This window comes from Octopus sinensis, linkage group LG24, assembly GCF_006345805.1.
Source record: "Octopus sinensis linkage group LG24, ASM634580v1, whole genome shotgun sequence".
NCBI lineage: Eukaryota > Metazoa > Mollusca > Cephalopoda > Octopoda > Octopodidae > Octopus > Octopus sinensis.
This window is the reverse complement of record NC_043020.1, coordinates 15,578,029-15,597,127: the sequence shown is the minus strand read 5'-3', so window position 1 is coordinate 15,597,127 and position 19,099 is coordinate 15,578,029. Positions and strand designations below refer to the sequence as shown.

Genomic DNA, 19,099 nt, shown 5'->3' with positions numbered 1-19,099 from the left:
TCATAAATAACAGCCATAGTAAAACATCCAGTTTGTTGTTGGTTGATGTCTTTGAGTAAGGCTTAAAAAGGTTTGTGTAGAACAAAATAACAACATCATCATAATCACCATCATCATCATCGTCGTCATCATCATCATCGTTTAACGTCCGCTTTCCATGCTGGCATGGATTGGCCGATTTGACTGAGGACTGGTGAACCAGATGGCTGCGCCAGGCTCCAATCTGATCTGGCAGAGTTTCTACAGCTAGATGTCCTTCCTAACGCCAACCACTCCAAGAGTGTAGTGGGTGCTTTTACATGCCACCAACACGAAGGCCAGTCAGGTAGTACTGGCAACGGCCACGCTCAAATGGTGTTTTTTCATGCCACCTGCATAAGAGCCAGTCCAGCAGCACTGGCAATGACCTCGTTCAAATGCTTTTTCATGTGCCACCGGCATAAATGCCAGTAAGGCAATGCTGGTGCTTTTTATGTGCCACTGCCACAGAAACCAGTTAGCTGCTTGGCAACAATCACGCTGAGATGGTGCTCTTAGCACTCCACTAGCACAGATGCCAGTCATCGAATTTGATTTCGATTTCGATTTCCTCATCAGGTTTTCGCAAGCAGAGTTTAGTGTCCAATGAAGGAAAGGTACACATAAGTGAGCTGGTTACACCCCTGGCATAGGCCAGTAAATAAATAAATAAATAATAATGGTTTCAAATTTTGGCACAGGGCCAGCAGTTTTTGAGGGGAGGGAGAAGTTGGTTACATTGCCCCCTGTACTTGACTGGTAGTTATTTTATCAACCCTGAAAGGATAAAAGGCAAAAACCAACCTTGTTGAAATTGGAACTCAAAACATAAGGGTAAAGGGTAAAGACCCCCTTCGGTCATGAGTGACCATGGGTTTGCACCTAGAGAGTTACCCTCTGAGGCACAAGTCTGGGCAAGGTTGTTTTTTTTATGGAAGACCAGTAGTCGCCCATGCATACTGGCCTCCCCTCTCCACACCACCAGTGTTATCCAAGAGAAAGACAAAGGTCGATACAGCTTGGCACCTGTGACGTCGCAACTCATTTCTACAGCTGAGTGAACTGGAGCAACGTGAAATAAAGTGTCTTGCTCAAGAACACAGCATGCAGCCTGGTCCGGGATTCGAGCTCACAACCTCACGATCGTAAGCTCGACGCTCTAACTACTGAGCCATGTGCCTTCACTCAAAACATAATGGTGGAGGATATGGTGAGGCATTTTGTTCAATATGCCAACAATTCTGCCAGATCACCACCACTTTGGTGGAAAGATGATTTAAGAAAGGTATTTGGAACATCATATATGAATTGTATTATATGTAGTCTATATTATATACATAATATGCACAATGCATAAAATGTGTGTGTATGCATGTATGTATGTATATGTATATATATATATGTATGTATGTATTATTTATTGTTTAATGTACATAGTATATAGTTATGAGCTACTAATAGTTTCATATATTGAAGATATTATCTAGACATGTTTTAAAACCTGCCTAGATTAGATCTTCAATGAATGAAACTGTTAGTAGTTCATAACTAAGTACTTTGTACATTAAACAATATTTATCTCTCACCAGATGGAGTTCTTTTTTTGTTGATCTTACTTCATCATCATCATCATCATCATTGTTTAACGTCCGTTTTCCATGCTAGCATGTGTTGGACGGTTTGACTGGGGTCTAGGAAGTCAGGAGGGTGCACCAGGCTCCAGTCTGATCTGGCAGTGTTTCTACAGCTGGATGCCCTTCCTAATGCTAACCACTCCGTGAGTGTAGTGGGTGCTTTTTATGTGCCACCGGCACAGGTGCCACAGGAGGCTGGCACCGGCCACGATTGGTTGGTGCTTTTTACGTGCCACCGGCACGGAAGCCAGTCAAGGTGGTGCTGGCATCGGCCACATTCAGATAGTGCTTTTTATGTGCCACTGGCACAGGTGCCAGAGGAGGCTGGCAACGCCACGATCAGTTGGTGCTTTTTACGTGCCACCGGCACAAAAGTCTGTCAAGGCGATGCTGGCATCAGCCACATTCAGATAGTGCTTTTTATGTGCCACTGGCACGGGTATCACAACTACAATTTCTACATGATTTTTATTTTGATGTTGATGTACTTGACTCAATAGGTCTCCTCAAGCACAGCAGATCACCCTATGATCCAAGGTAAGCACAGCAGGCCAACCTTCAATCCAAGGTACTTTAGATGGACTGCGGTTGCTATGTGAAGCTGGTGCAAGAAACAGCCATGAACTCACATTATTTGTCTGGTCTTCGCAGTCACAGCATATCTCCAGAGGTCTCAGTCTTTCGTCATTGCCTCTGTGAGACCCAATGTTTGAAGGTCATGCTTGACTACCTCATCCCATGTCTCCCTGGGTCTACCTCTACCTGAGATTCCTTCAACTGTTTGGGAACTCAAAACAATGTATTATATATCTATATATATATATATTTATAATTCTTTAACAAGACTAGTGCTAACAGTGATTTCAAATTTTTGGCCTGCTGAGCTATCATTGGACAGTCCAGTGAAGGTTTAGCAGGCTAAAGTTTCAAAATTCTGTCAGCATTATTCTTGTTAATGAATAATAAATATTATACTCTACAAAAAGTATTGATTATAAATATTTCAATTTTGATGTAAAATTGTTTTTATTATAACTTAACATAAAAAAATTTTGATGTGATATATTATACAAGGTGTCCATAAATTACCTTTACAATTTGAAAAATTCAGAAAAAATTTGAAATAAAGGATAACTCAACAGAATTTATTGGAAAACGTAGACCAACAAATAAAATTTTATTGTAAACATCAAGAACACTTCCAAGTGGGCACTATTGGTTGCAGAGAAGTTGATTGATGGATCTCAACTTTAATAGATACAATTCTGAAAGTTGTAAAGATAATTTATGAACACCCTATATATATTTATTTATAATATATACATATGTTATTTTTCAAACAGTGAGAATTAGTGAATAAATATTCTTTATTTGTGGGTTAACCAAGCTACCGATTATTGCATGGAATATTGATGTTTGTCTTGAAGTGACATATATATATGTCTTGAAGTGACATATATATATGTAATGTGGGTGTGTATGTATAAACATATAATAATTTTTAATATGTGTCATTTGTTTATTTTCCAGACTCCTAATTCCATGAGACACAGGATGGAAACCCTCATCATGAGAATTCAGGTATTTTATTTGACATCAACTCTCTCTCCTAAATAAAAAACAAGAAAGTCAATAAATGTAGCAACCTAGTCACCCCAAACAAGCTTGAACAAACCAATCTCTAAGTTTCTTTTACCTAAGTTACAGGCAAAGCTGGTTTGATCCCACTTTGTGACACCTAAACAAAGTGCCATATAGCTGGTTGGCTATTGCCATGCAGGTGAAATGTTGTGGACAGAAGTTGCAGACATCTCAAAAGTAAATAGACACCATCATTTTTGAAAGATTTATTTCTAGAAACAAAATAATATCATCTGGTGCATTTAAATACTTCATCTCTTTACTCTTTTACTTGTTTCAGTCATTTGACTATGGCCATGCTGGAGCACCGCCTTTAGTTGAGCAAATCAACCCCGGGACTTATTCTTTGTAAGCCCAGTACTTATTCTATCGGTCTCTTTTGCCGAACTGCTAAGTGACGGGGACGTAAACACACCGGCATCAGTTGTCAAGCAATGCTAGGAGGACAAACACAGACACACACACACACACACACACTTACATATATATATACATATATACGACAGGCTTCTTTCAGTTTCCGTCTACCAAATCCACTCACAAGGCTTTGGTCGGCCTGAGGCTATAGTAGAAGACACTTGCCCAAGATGCCACGCAGTGGGACTGAACCCGGAACCATGTGGTTGGTTAGCAAGCTACTTACCACACAGCCACTCCTGCGCCTGTACACAAGCATCATACAATCTGCCTTTCACTCTGAGGAAGAGGCCTTTTGTTCCCACTCTGTTCTTATTCTAGCCACTATGCTTTCAGAGCTTTGTCCTCTACTGCTGACTTGGTCTTCTAAGTAACAGACACTATCTACTACTTCTAAAGATCCCCCTAGACATTTGAGAAAGTCTATTATTTGTACATCCTCAGTGTTTATTGTACCTGCACACCTGCTACACACAAAGACTATTTTCTCTGTTAACCTTCCCCCAATACTGCTGCACCTCTTATGTGTCCATAGCTTGTACTGGGTACACCTTATGGAGTTACCAACACATTTCCTGCATATCATGATGGGCCATCCACCTGAAGGAACTTGTAATTTGTCTATTTTCCTACTTACTAGAACTTTGGTCTTAGCTAAATTAACTCTAAGACCTTTACATTCCAGACCTTGCTTCCACACCTGAAATTTCCTCTCTAGTTTAGGTATGGTCATCAGCGTAGAAGTGCTCCTAGGGCAATGAACTAGGTAGTCACTAATGACACTATATGTAGATGAATGGCACATGAGCTCTGTACAAACTTTGCCCAAAGGTCCAATAAGTAAAGTGAATCAACAATGATTTCAACCACAAATTTAGTGTGAAGGTGGGTGTCCATCAAGGCTCAGTTGTCAGCCCTCTCCTATTCATTATAGCTCTGCAGGCTATCACTGAGTTTAAAACTGACTGTTGATGAGAACTCATGTGCTGATGACCTAGTTTTAGTAGTTAAGTCTTTAATGGAATTAGAAAAGAAATTTTAGGCATGGAAGCAAAACTTTGTATCAAGAAGCCTCAAGACAAAAGTAGCAAAGAGTTAGCTGTTTGTAAGTAGGATAGAAGATAAGACGTCTGTATCTTCAGGGAAATGTTTATTACACAGAAAAGAAGCATATAAGAACTACATTTGCTGTACTCAGTCTATGATAAGGATACACAAGACATGTAGAATCATAGGCAGAATAATAGAAAAAGTAGGCTATCTGTTTTGCAAATGCATTGTATTAATACATTCTTCTTCTCCTCCTCCTCCACCACCACCACTACTGTACAGTGTACATATGGAAGCACTCCGTCGGTTACGACGACGAGGGTTCCGGTTGATCCGAATCAACGGAACAGCCTGCTCGTGAAATTAACGTGTAAGTGGCTGAGCACTCCACAGACACGTGTACCCCTAACGTAGTTCTCGGGGATATTCAGCGTGACACACAGAGAGTGACAAGACCGGCCCTTTGAAATACAGGTACAACAGAAACAGGAAGTAAGAGTGAGAGAAAGTTGTAGTGAAAGAGTACAGCAGGGATCACCACCATCGCCTGCCGGAGCCTCATGGAGCTTTAGGTGTTTTCGCTCAATAAACACTTACAACGCCTGGTCTGAGAATCGAAACCGCGATCCTATGACCGCGAGTCCGCTGCCCTAACCACTGGGCCATTGCGCCTCCAGTGTACATATATACATACATGATCCTTGCACATGTTCAGTCCACTGTTGGACGAATACCTCGCTATATTCTCTCCATCAATCAGTTTGATGTTTTGCTCATCCATGTTTGGGCACTGAAGAACTTAACAAAGTCTTCGTTCCAACTTCTGCCATGGTCTTCCCCTCCTTTTTCCTGGATGTGGCATCCACTTTGGCGTCCAATTTGCTATTCCATCTATTATCATTTCTTCAAACACATGTCCCACAAAGTTATTAGTGAATGTTTCCACCAACTGTAGAACTAAAACAACTATAAACAAAGAGACTGGTATCAAAATTGGTGAAGGAGTCAGGCCAGGAGACACCATTTCACCCAAATTATTTATATCTGTATCAGAAAAGGTTTTTAAAAACTTGTATTGATCAGATAAAGGAATATATACCAGAATTAGGACAGCTTCATAAAGAAGTGCCGATCTTTAACTGTGAAGGAAACCTGTGGAAGAGAAAGATCCAGGAAGACATGGGATGAGGTGGTGAAGGACGAAGTTTGGACGTTGAGTCTCATTAAGGTGATAAGGGATTGAGACCTTTGGCAATTTGCTGTGCTTGAGAAGACACTTCATGTCAAGTGAAATCATAGTCATGGTCAGTGCTGGTGACACATAAAAGGCTCTCACTACATTCTTGGAGTAGTTGGCATTAGGAAGGGCATCCAGCTGTAGAAACTGAGCTGAATCAGACTGGCACCTGATGCAGCTCTCCAGCTTACCAGTTCCAGTCAAAACATCTAACCCATGCCAGCATGGAAAAATGGACACTAAAGGATGATAAGTACATAAATGCTTAACTGGCTCACTTGATGTAGTTGATAGTTTTTGTTGCCCAATTAGCCTTGTGAGTGGATTTGGTAGATGGAAACTGAAAGAAGCCCGTCGTATATATGTATATATATATATATATATATGCATGTGTGTGTTTGTGTCTGTATTTGTCCCCCTAGCATTGCTTGACAACCGATGCTGGTATGTTTATGTCCCCGTTACTTAGCGGTTCGACAAAAGAGACCGATAGAATAAGTACTGGGCTTACAAAAGAATAAGTCCCGGGGACGAGTTGCTCGATTAAAGGCGGTGCTCCAGCATGGCCGCAGTCAAATGACTGAAACAAGTAAAAGAAAGAAAAGAAAGAAAGTGTAAGCTATGGACACTCAGTCAATGAAGAGGAATCACAGACAGACAAATAGAGGCGGTAAGTTTTGTGTGTGACAGATGCATGAGAGCTTTATACACTAAGAGCACATTGGAAGTAGACTCTCTTAACCCTTTCCTTACCGTATTCATTTGGGAGCTGCTCTGTGTTTCTTTCAATTATAACAAAGAATTTAGTAAAATCACTTAGTTATCATTAAGCTAGTGTTAGGAACATAAATTATGACTAAGGTTTGGTGAAAGGTTTTAATTCAAAACTTATGAAAATAAGACGTTTGTACTACAGAGACAGAGCCGGTTTCAGCCAGGTTGGTAACAAAAGGGTTAAATGGTTACTGAAAGTAGTCAGTAGCTTCTGTCACCTAAGTGACATAATTAGCAGAGGAGGTGGTTGTTCTCAAAGTATAGCAATCAGAGTAAGAAGGGTTTGGAAGCAGTTTGGGCAGCTCAAACTGTTAAGCATTTATGTACTTATCATCATCCTTTAGTGTCCATTTTTCCACGCTGGCGTGGGTTAGATGTTTTGACTGGAACTAGTAAGCTGGAGTGCTGCACCAGGTACCAGTCTGATTTGGCTCGGTTTCTACAGCTGGATGCCAACTACTCCAAGAGTGTAGTGAGAGCCTTCTATGTGTCTCTACAAATAACAAGGGGTTTTTTTTGTTTTGTTTTTCCCTAGGAGTGAAGGATATATCGTATGAACGTTGTGTTAGAACTGCAATGCTGTATGTTACAAATTGTGGGCCTTGAATGCAAAAGATTTGCTAAGACAAGAAACAAATGAGGCAAGCATGGTCTGATGGATATGTGATGTTGCCGTGCATGAATGCTAAAGTGTTAATTGGCGTGTGATCTGTAGATAATCTAGCTGCTAGTTGTTCAGTTAAGTTCACATTCATTAATGCTTTCAGATCAAAGATCCTTCATCAGGCTACCAGTTGTTCGGTTAAGTTCACATTTGTTAATGCTTTTGTTATTAGTTTGATGAAGGATCTTTGATCTGAAAGTACTAACGAACGTGAACTTAACCAAACGACTAGCAACAAAGCTATCCATTGATCACATGCCACTTACTATAACCATGTTACCTCAGATACACCTGCAAATTTGCCAAGGTATTAATGAGCAGTGAGAGAAGATCTAGGTATAAAAGGAATCAGGTACTGCTTACAAAAGAGGAACACGGTTATTGTATGTGGCATGTGATCAATGTTACGGGGACATAAACATAACAATATCAGTTGTCAAGCAATGATGTGGGGTGGACAAACACACATACAAATATATATATATATATATATATATATATATTTCTTTACTGCCCAGAAGGGGCTAAACATAGAGGAGACAAACAAGGACAGACGAAGGGATTGAGTCGATTATATCGGCCCCAGTGCGAAACTGGTACTTTATTTATCGACCCCGAAAGGATGAAAGGCAAAGTTGACCTCGGTGGAATTTGAACTCAGAACGTAACGACAGACGAAATACTGCTAAGCATTTCGCCCGGCGCGCTAACGTGTCTGCCAGCTCATCACCGTGATCACTGTGACCGACCAGGCTATCAGATGTTGCTACACATCGCTGGTCACAATGCGCTTTGCATTGTTTTAGCCTTCAAATGACACCACCCCACTGGCTAAGCGAGCAGGCCAACAGAAGAAAGATTGAGAGAAAGTTGTGGCAAAAGAGTACAACAGGGATCGCCAGCCCCCACTGCCGGAGCCTCGTGGAGATTTAAGTGTTTTAACTCAATAAACATTCACAACGCCCGGTCTGGGAATCGAAACCGCGATTCTACAACCGCAAGTCCACTGCCCTAACCACTGGGCCATTGTGCCTCCACACACACACACACACACACACATATATATATATATATATATATATATATATATATATATATATATATATATATATATATATATATATATATATATGGGCATGTGATAATCAAGAAGGATGACTAATGTATACAGAAGTGCTGAGCACTCCAAGTTAATGAAACCCTCAGAAAGGGCAAAGACCAGGGAAGACGGGGGGAGGAAGTGATGTAGGCTGATCTGGTTCAGTCCCACTGCATAGCACCTTGGGCAAGTGTCTTCTACTATAGCCTTAGGCCAACCAAAGCCTTGTGAGTGGATTTGGTAGACAGAAACTGAAAGAAGCCTATCATATATATATATCTTTGTGTGTGCCTTTGTGTCTGTGTTTGTGTGTCCCCACCACCACCACCACCAATTTATGTAATCCATAAATGCATTTATGGATTACACATTGAAGAGAACAGAGTTATAGGATTTATATTACACATAATCATTATGGATTACTGCAGAGGATTTTACCATGGATGTATATTTTTCTACAAACGTTTTAGCACAAGACTATACCAATGCATATCTATGCCAGTAACTTTTAACCCTTTCGTTACCAACTCGGCTGAAACCAGCTCTGGCTCTGAGTACAAATGTCTTGTTTCCATAAGTTTTGAATTAAAATCTTTCACCAAACCTTAGTCACAATTTATATTCCTAACACCAGCTGAATGATAATTAAGTTATTTTACTAAATTCTTTGTCATATTTAAAGTAATTGAAAGAAACACAGAGCATCTCAAAAGAAATACAGTAACGAAAGGGTTAAACATCTTTTTCGTATATTTTTAAATAGCATTCAATTGAATACACAGAAATTCACCCTCTTTCTGTCTGACGAGTGAATGTATTACCTAATAATGATTATCAATTGTAAATTCCATTTCTAAGTGTAATACATTCACAAAACTATTGTAAGATATTTAAAATTTTTAAACCTTTTAAATAATCATACTTTATATATTTATACATCTGTCTATTAATACAATATTATTTTGTACATATATCTTCTGTGATGATTTTTTGATGTAATTTTCCTGCTCTTATTTTATAATATAATATATAATCACTCTTGTTAAATGTCTAAATACCTTTAATGTTTTAGACATTTCCCTACCAAAAGAACTTATTAAAAAATTCAGTATATTGTTTCCTCATTCATTGAATATATTTTATTACCAATATATATATATATATGTGTGTGTGTGTGTGTGTGGAGGCACAATGGCCCAGTGGTTAGGGCAGTGGACTCGCAGTTGTAGAATCACGGTTTCGATTCCCAGACCGGGCATTGTGAGTGTTTATTGAGCGCAAACACCTAAAGCTCCACAAGGCTCCAGCAGTGGGGGGTGGCGATCCCTGTTGTAATCTTTTACCACAACTTTCTCTCAATCTTTCTTCTGTTGGCCTACTCGCTTAGCCAGCGGGGTGGCATCATTTGAAGGCTAAAACAATGCGAAGCGCATTGTGACCAGTGATGTATAGCAACATCTGATAGCCTGGTCGGTCACGGTGATCACGGTGATATATATATATATTTGTATGTGTGTTTGTCCAACCCCACATCATTGCTTGACAACTGAAGTTGTTATGTTTATGTTCCCGTAACTTAGTGGTTTGGCAAAAGAGGCTGATAGAATTAAGTACTAGGCTTACAAAGAATAAGTCCTGGGATCGATTTGTTCGACTAAAGGCAGTGCTCCAGCATAGCCGCAGTCAAATGACTGAAACAAGTAAAAGAGTATATAAATCCTGATGCATATTCTTGAAATGGTAAATTCCTAATAATCTTGTTTATTGCACAAAAGTGTCTCCCATAAATAAAGCAGATACTAAGGTGTTAAGGAACATAGTGGTCATAGAATAAATTCATTCAAGTTGAGGTTTGACCAACTTATGAATGCCTTCAGAACTCTTATCAGGGAAGCAGACACCACTTTGTCAATATATATTTGGGAATTCAAGAACAATTTTGGTATCAAATGGAAAATTGGGGACCGTGTAAATATCTATAAATTGAAACAGTAATTTTTTGTAATTTAAAATTTCTCAGAAAAGTAGACTATTTCAATTCATAATGAGAATTTACCCAATTGAAATTTGGAATTAATTTCATTTTGCAGACACAAAACATCATTTCTGTGAAAGAATTACCCCCAACCCTACACATACCAAATCATATATTATTAATTATTTGCTAGTATCCATTAGAGTTAATTCTTATGTTTCATTCACCAAATATTTACATGTTAATAATATCTCTATTTAATTTTATATTTATCATTTAACAATTATCATTTACATAGCTTTTCTACATCAAGATCTTATATAATTGTTCTGAAACTTTATTTTGCTTTCCTTTCTTCTTTTCTACTTCTAACTCACTTTTAAATATACCATTCTGTAAGTTTTCTTTAAAAATAGCACATTATATAAAAGAGCCATTTTACCATTTTATTTCTGTAGTTTCACTTTCATTTTTCTTTTTCTTTCTTTTTTCTTCATTTTTCAATTACTCACGCACTGATGCATACACATATGCTCACACATGCAAACAGACACACATATTTCTCATTTTCACTGTAATCACATGTAAGCATCTGTGATAGTTCTATTGAGTCCCAACAACCAATCAAATTATGAATTTATTTTGAAACCATCATCATCATTATTTAACATCTACCTGAAAACACCTATGTCTAATCACATGTGTTCATTGTTAGCACATTATAAAGGCACATGGCTTAATGGTTAGAATATTTAGCTCATGATTGTAAGACTGTAAGTTCAATTCCCAGTGTTGTGTTGTATGCTTGAGCAAGGTATTTTGTTTCATGTTGCTCCAGTCCACTCAGCTAGCAAAAATTAGTTGTACCTGTATTTCAAAGGGCCAGCCCTGTCACATCCTGTGTCATACTGAATCTCCCTGAGAACTACCTTAAGGTTACACGTGTTTCTGAGTGCTCAGCTACTTGCACATCAATTTCATGAGCAGGGTGTTCTATTGATTGGATCAACTGGAACCCAACTTGTCATAACTGACAGGGTTCCAATTAGCCCATTATTATTAGATGAACTGAGAGAGTTGTAACACTAAATTTCAGCTTCAATTAAATATTGTTACTCACTCTACTTTTTGCATTGAGAACTCTTTGTCACATTTGCATTCACAGATATTTGTTCACTCCTGTATCATCATCATCTTCATCATCGTCATTTAACATCCGTCTTCCATGGGTGGGATGGTTTGACAAGAGCCAATCAGGCAGAAGTTTGCATTAGACTTCTGTAACTGCTTTGGCAGGATTTTTCACTGCTGGATGCCCTTCCTAACACTAACCACTCAGCAGGGTGGACTTAGTGCTTATTCTTTTTTTTTTTGTGGCACAAGCACAGGCAAGATGAGCAATGCTTTTTATGTGGCACAAGCACAGGCGAAGTCAGTTTTGGCAATGATTTTACAGCTGGATGCCTTTTTAAACAACAACCACTTTACAGTGTGGACTGGGTGCTTTTAAGTGGCACCTGCACTGACTAAAAAAAAAATGCCAGACTCATGGTTTTTTATAGTTATCCTAAAAGGTAAAAGGCACCATTCAAGTGTGATCATTACCAGCGTCGCGTTACTGGCACCTGTGCCGGTCGCATGTGTAAAAAGATTCGAGCAAGGTCATTGCCAGTACCACCTGACTGGCCCTGTGCCGGTGGCACATAAAAAGCACCCACTACACTCTCGGTGTGGTTGGTGTCAGAAAGGGCATCCAGCTGTTGAAACTCTGCCAGATCAAGATTGGAGCCTGGTGCAGCCATCTGGTTTGCCTGCCCTCAGTCAAAATCGTCCAACTCATGCTAGCATGGAAAGCAGACATTAAATGATGATGATGATGATGATGATGATCCTAAATAATAATATTTTTTAATTATTAAACCATTTGAACACTTTAGGAGCCTCAACCATTTTGATACTAACCCACCTGAAACCTCCTGTACTAAAAACTCCCTGTTTTAACTTTTAGCTTGTAGGCGCATCATGTCACCATATGAGTTTTCTCCCTTCTTAATGTGACTGCTGTTTTACAGGGGAGAAAACTCTTGCCATGACATAATGAGCTTCAGTGTGCTAAAAGTTAAAGTGATTTAAATTCAAACCTTCCATACAAATTTGTTGATTTATACTCCAAATACCAGCTTTATAATGACAAGGTCATTTTACTAAATTCTTCCTTACTGATAGTAGTCTAGATTTGATGCTAATTTATAACTGGTTCATCAGTACAGTAATTTTCTCAGCAATAATTAATTAATTGGTACTCTGTTAGTTACAACAATGAATGTTCCAGTTGATCTAATCAGCAGAACAGCCTGCTCATTAAATTAATGTGAACATGGCTGAGCACTCCACAGACACATGTACCCTTAATGTAGTTCTCAGGGAGACTTAGCGTGACACAGAAAGTGACAAAGTTGGCCCTTTTTGAATTACAAGTACAACTCATTTTTACCAGCTGAATGGACTGGAGCAACATGAAATAAAGTGTCTTGCTCAAGGACACAATGCGTTGCCAGGAATTGAACTCATGACTTACGATCATGAGTTATATACCCTAACTACTAAGCCACGCATTAGACATAAACTACAAGTAAGCCATAGCAATAAAACACAGCCACATGACCAATTTTGCCTTTAATTACCAACTAAAGGGATTATTGGACAATTTGCTGAAACCACTCATGGTCCCAATATAATAAGATATTATTGATATTATATTTGTGTGATGATTAAATCTTGTGTTTTCTTAATCGTTTCATTTCTATACCCTAGACAATAGCCATGACTCTGGAATTCCTTAATTCCTATTAAATACGTTGTTGAGCACTTTAAAATAGATTAATATCAGTTTTGTATCAATTAAGATGTGTTTTAGACTGGTTATTGTGTTTATATATTTAATACATACCAACATAGCTATGTGGTTAAAACTCATGGTTTTTGTTCAGTCCTACTGCATGGCACCTTGAACAAGTGTCTTCTACTGTAGCCCCTGGCTGACCATTGCCTTGCAACTGAATTTAGTAAATGGAATCTGTGCAAAGCGTAGGAGTGGCTGTGTGGTAAGTAGCTTGCTTACCACCACAAGGTTCTTGGTTCAGTCCCACTGCGTGGCACCTTGGGCAAGTGTCTTCTACTATAGCCTCAGGCCGACCAAAGCCTTGTAAGTGGATTTGATAGACGGAAACTGAAAGAAGCCCATCGTATATATACGTGTGTGTATGTATATGTTTGTATGTCTGTGTTTGTCCTCCCAACATCGCTTGACAACCGATGCTGTTGTGTTTACATCCCCGTAACTTAGCGGTTCGGCAAAAAAGACCAATAGAATAAGTCTTGGGGTCGATTTGCTCAACTAAAGGCAGTGCTCCAGCATGGCCACAGTCAAATGACTGAAACAAGTAAAAGAGTAAAGCATATCGTGTGTGTGCGTGCGCATATGTGTGTGTGTGTGTGCACGTGTGTGTGTGCACGCGTGTGTGTGCATGTGCGCTCATGTGTGTGTGTGTGTGTGCGCACGCATGTGTGTGTGTGTGTATTTATCTGTTATCTTTTACACACATTAGTCATTAGACTGCAGCCATGCCAGTGTATCACCTTGAAGAATTTTAGTTGAATAAACTGACCCCAATACTTTTTGTTTCTTTTTTTATGTCTACTGCTAATTCTATCGATCTTATGTGCAGAATCGTTACATTGTAGGGATGTAAACAAACCAACAACCGTTGTCAAGCAGTGGTGGGAGCCAAACACACACACACACATGCAATGGGCTTCTTTCAGTCTCCATCTACTAAATCCACTTACATGTCTTTTGTTGGCCTGAAGCTATAGTAGAAGACACTTGCTCAAGGTGCCACACAGTGGGACTGAACCCAGAACTGTGTGGTTGGAAAGCAAACTTCTTACCACACAGCTACATATATGTGTGTGTGTGTAATAACATAATTTGGATGATAAATTGAAAGTAACGAAGTTTGAATGATGATGATGCATTGGAGAAATGAATGACTGAGCAACAATATTAATTATGAAGATGGCCACTCTTTACTCTTTTACTTGTTTCAGTCATTTGACTGCAGCCATGCTGGAGCACCACCTTTATTTTTTGTAAGCCCAGTACTTATTCTATTGGTCTCTTTTGCTGAACTGCTAAGTGACGGGGACATAAACACACCAGCATCGGTTATCAAGCAATGCTAGGGGGACAAACACAGACACACAAATACACATGCACACACACACACATATATATATATATACGACGGGCTTCTTTCAGTTTCCATCTACCAAATCCACTCACAAGGCTTTGGTCGGCCCGAGGCTATAGTAGAAGACACTTGCCCAAGATGCCACGCAGTGGGACTGAACCCGGAACCACACAGTCACTCCTGTGCCTATTTATAATGCACCACTGTTTATAATATCATTACAATATAAGATAAACTACATTGTCATGTTATTAGTTTGTTGCAGGAAAATACATTCTGGTTGTATGGATTCTTTGCATGGGGGAGCTTAGCTTCATTGTCTGCTGCTAGAGAGGGAGAAAGGATGAGACTTGTATTATAAAATTAAGAATATAAGCAGTGTGCTGTCCATCTCTTCTTCATTCCATACTAGGATGTTCATTGATCAAAAGGCAATAACCAAAGAGACCAGCTAAACCCTTCGTTGGGTATTTATAAATAAATGCACCCTTTATAAAGCCTAGCCAGGCTCACGGGCCCCAGTTTCCCCGGTTTCACTGGCGTATGTGTTCCCCAGCTGGACAGGATACCAGTCCATCGCAGCGTTACTCATTTTTGCCAGATGAGTGGACTGGAGCAACGTGAAATGAAGTGTTTTGCTCAAGAACACAACGCGTCACCCGGTCCAGGAATCAAAACCACAATCTTACAATCATGATGCTGACACCCTAACCACTAAGCCATGTGCCTCCACATTTATAAAGTATGGTAACCTAAAATAAAGGATTGATCCTTCCATATCCAGATAAGATCTCAGAGGTCAACTCATCCCCACCAATCTCCAAGTGCAGAGAGGAGAAAACAAAAGACCATAAATCTGACAACAAAAATGTGGATTCAATCTCAAATCCTCTCAACTGCTGTAGCTGGTCCCTAAACATGCATGTGTGTGTGTGTGTGTGTGGATTACAATTGAGGTTCTTCAGAAATCACAAAAAGCAGTGTAATGTTCCCTGTCACCAATCATCTTCTAACTTTGCAGTATAAAAAGATATGTACAATAAGAAATTCCTTAGTTGAAAGAAGGAAAAAACAGCCAAGGTTTAGCAACAGGAAGAGTATTTCGCTATGAAATAATACCTCTGTAATATATTCACCTAACACTATGCTTACATGAAAAGCAAGCAAACAAACCAAAATATGTAGGCGTAGGAATGGCTGTGTGGTAAGAAGTTTGCTTCCCAACCACATGATTCAAGGTTCAGTCTCACTGCGTGGCACCTTGGGCAAGTGTCTTCTACTATAGCCTCGGGCTGACCAAATCCTTGCGAGTGGATTTGGGTAGACGGAAACTGAAAGAAGCCCGTCGTATATATGTGTATAAATATATATATGTGTGTGTGTGTGTGTGTGGAGGTGCAATGGCCCAGTGGTTAGGGCAGTGGACTCGTGGTCGGAGGATCGCGGTTTCGATTCCCAGACTGGGCATTGTGTGTGTTTATTGAGCGAAAACACCAAAAAGCTCCACGAGGCTCCTGCAGTAGGTGGTGGCGACCCCTGTTGTACTCTTTTGCCCCAACTTTCTCTCACTCTTTCTTCCTGTTTCTTGAGTAACGTTGCGATGGACTGGCATCCCATCCCGCTGGAGGAAACACATACACCACAGAAACCGGGAAACCAGGCCGATAAGCCTGGCTAGGCTTGAAAAGGGCGCATAAAAAAAAAATGAAATAAAATATATATATGTGTGTGTATATGTTTGTGTGTCTGTGTTTGTCCCCCTAACATTGCTTGACAACCGATGCTGGTGTGTTTATGTCCCCCATAACTTAGTGGTTCAGCGAAAGAGACCGATAGAATAAGTACTAGGCTTACAAAGAATAAGTCACGGGGTCGATTTGCTAAACTTAAAGGCAGTGCTCCAGCATGGCTACAGTCAAATGACTGAAACAAGTAAAAGAGTAAAAAAGTAAACTAACACATACATTTAGTATGTGTGGCCAATAATGTTTATTACATTGCTTCTAATTCATATTTGAATTCATTCTTACATATACATCACTGAGGTATGCCAGCAAATGGTTTTTACTCTTTTTGTATTTAGTCATAGGCTGGTGATCCAGTCTGCCCCTGGTTCAACTCAGGTACATGATGCTGATAAGCCACAAAAATAGCTAAATGGGATATGGGACAAGTTGTCAATACAAGTCTCATCCTTTCTCCCTCTCTAGCAGCAGACAATGAAGCTAGCTCCCCCATGCAAAGAATCCTTATAACCAGAATGTATTTTCCTGCAACAAACTAATAACATGTGTAATACACAAACAAACATGACAATGTAGTTTATCTTATATTGTAATGATATTATAAACAGTGGTGCATTATAAATAGGCACAGGAGTGGCTGTGTGGTAAGTAACTTGCTTACCAACCACATGGTTCCAGGTTCAGTCCCACTGCGTGGCACCTTGGGCAAGTGTCTTCTACTATAGCCTCGGGCAGACCAAAGCCTTGTGAGTGGATTTGGTAGATGGAAACTGAAAGAAGCCCGTCGTATATATGTTATATATATGTGTGTGCGTGTGTGTTTGTGTGTCTGTGTTTGTCCCCCTAGCATTGCTTGACAACCGATGCTGGTGTGTTTATGTCCCCGTCACTTAGCAGTTCGGCAAAAGAGACCAATAGAATAAGTACTGGGCTTACAAAAAATAAAGGCGGTGCTCCAGCATGGCTGCAGTCAAATGACTGAAACAAGTAAAAGAGTAAAGAGTGGCCATCTTCATAATTAATATTGTTGCTCAGTCATTCATTTCTCCAATGTATCATCATCATTCAAACTTTCAGGTGTATTAACATCTAGCACTTTGAAGGAGTCATCCCCACAGCACTAAATAGCAGCAAAAACATTGTGCATGTGCAGTCGATGACGTTTGCTACACTAATTCTGCATCTAATTCGTAATTGAAATGAATTAACATTGTACATCAGAAACTATACTCTTACTCTTTAACCTGTTTCAGTCTTTTCACTGTGGCCATGCTGGAGCACTGCCTTTAGTCGAGCAAATCGTCCCCGGGACTTATTCTTCATAAGCCCAGTACTTATTCTGTCGGTCTCTTTTGCCGAACCGCTCAGTGACGGGGACGTAAACACACCTGCATTGGTTGTCAAGCAATGCTAGGTGGACAAACACAGACACATAAACATATACACACACATACATACATATATATATATATATATATATATATACACATATATACGACAGGCTTCTTTCAGTTTCCGTCTACCAAATCCACTCACAAGGCATTGGTCGGCCCGAGGCTATAGTAGAAGACACTTGCCCAAGATGCCATGCAGTGGGACTGAACCCGGAACCATGTGGTTGGCAAGCAAGCTACTTACCACACAGCCACTCCTGCGCCTGATTTTGTTTCTGTAATTTCTGAATGCCAGATGTGTACGCTCTTTTCCTATCCTCAGTGCAGCCTCATCTTAAGGCATGGACAAACTTGGCAGCTGCCCAGAAGCCTTATGAGTCTAGGAGCCCAATCCTGATCTATGTTGTGGTTTGCTATCAATAAAAAAATACAATAGAGCCTGGTGCAATGATTTGTCCTGGAGTCAATGATATTGTTAAAATGGCCCTGCTTCAATTTCCATTGAACACTTGTCCATTGTCGGTTTTTTTCTTTTTTTACTGGGTGGTTAAAATATTTGACATAAAGCTGAATAAACTTGGTCGGCTGAAGTTTCTGAGTTTAGCTTCCACAAAACAGCAGTTTTTCACCAGAAAAAAAAAATTCTTTGAATCAATGGCCACAGTAAAAATAGCCATAAAACTGGCATAATGGTGTGCTTGAACAGTCTGTGAGCTTGTTATAGTACATGCTGTTGTATTTCTGATCTTCTCAACTGCAATGATTGACTATCAATCCTGTTTAGAATTTTCTGCAGAAATTAGGAAAATGGACAGAGTAAAGAATGAGACTAAATAAAACGAATTGTTATGGTATTTTTTTATCATTATTTTACTTATCTCCTCAGGGTGACACAAACCTTGTGTGTATATTTAGTAGACAGAAACTGAAAGTCTGTCATATATATATATATATATATATATTATATATATATATACATATACACATACACATATATATAATACACATATATATATACACATATATATATATACACATATATATATATATACATATATTATATATACATATATATATATACATATATATATATATATATATATATTATATATATATATATATATTATATACATATATATATATACATATATATATACATATATATATATATATATATATATATATATATATATATATA

General features: G+C 39.1%; 1 protein-coding gene across 1 annotated transcript in view; it reads left to right on the top strand.

Annotated features, from left to right (window-relative positions):
• The window catches only part of LOC115223849 (oxygen-dependent coproporphyrinogen-III oxidase), a 484,483-nt gene that overhangs the window by 403,575 nt on the left and 61,809 nt on the right, over window positions 1-19,099 (top strand). Inside the window, exon 7 of the mRNA XM_036513000.1 lies at window positions 3,183-3,233. Coding sequence (XP_036368893.1) covers window positions 3,183-3,233 — 51 coding nt within the window. The remainder of the gene's footprint in view (window positions 1-3,182; window positions 3,234-19,099) is intronic.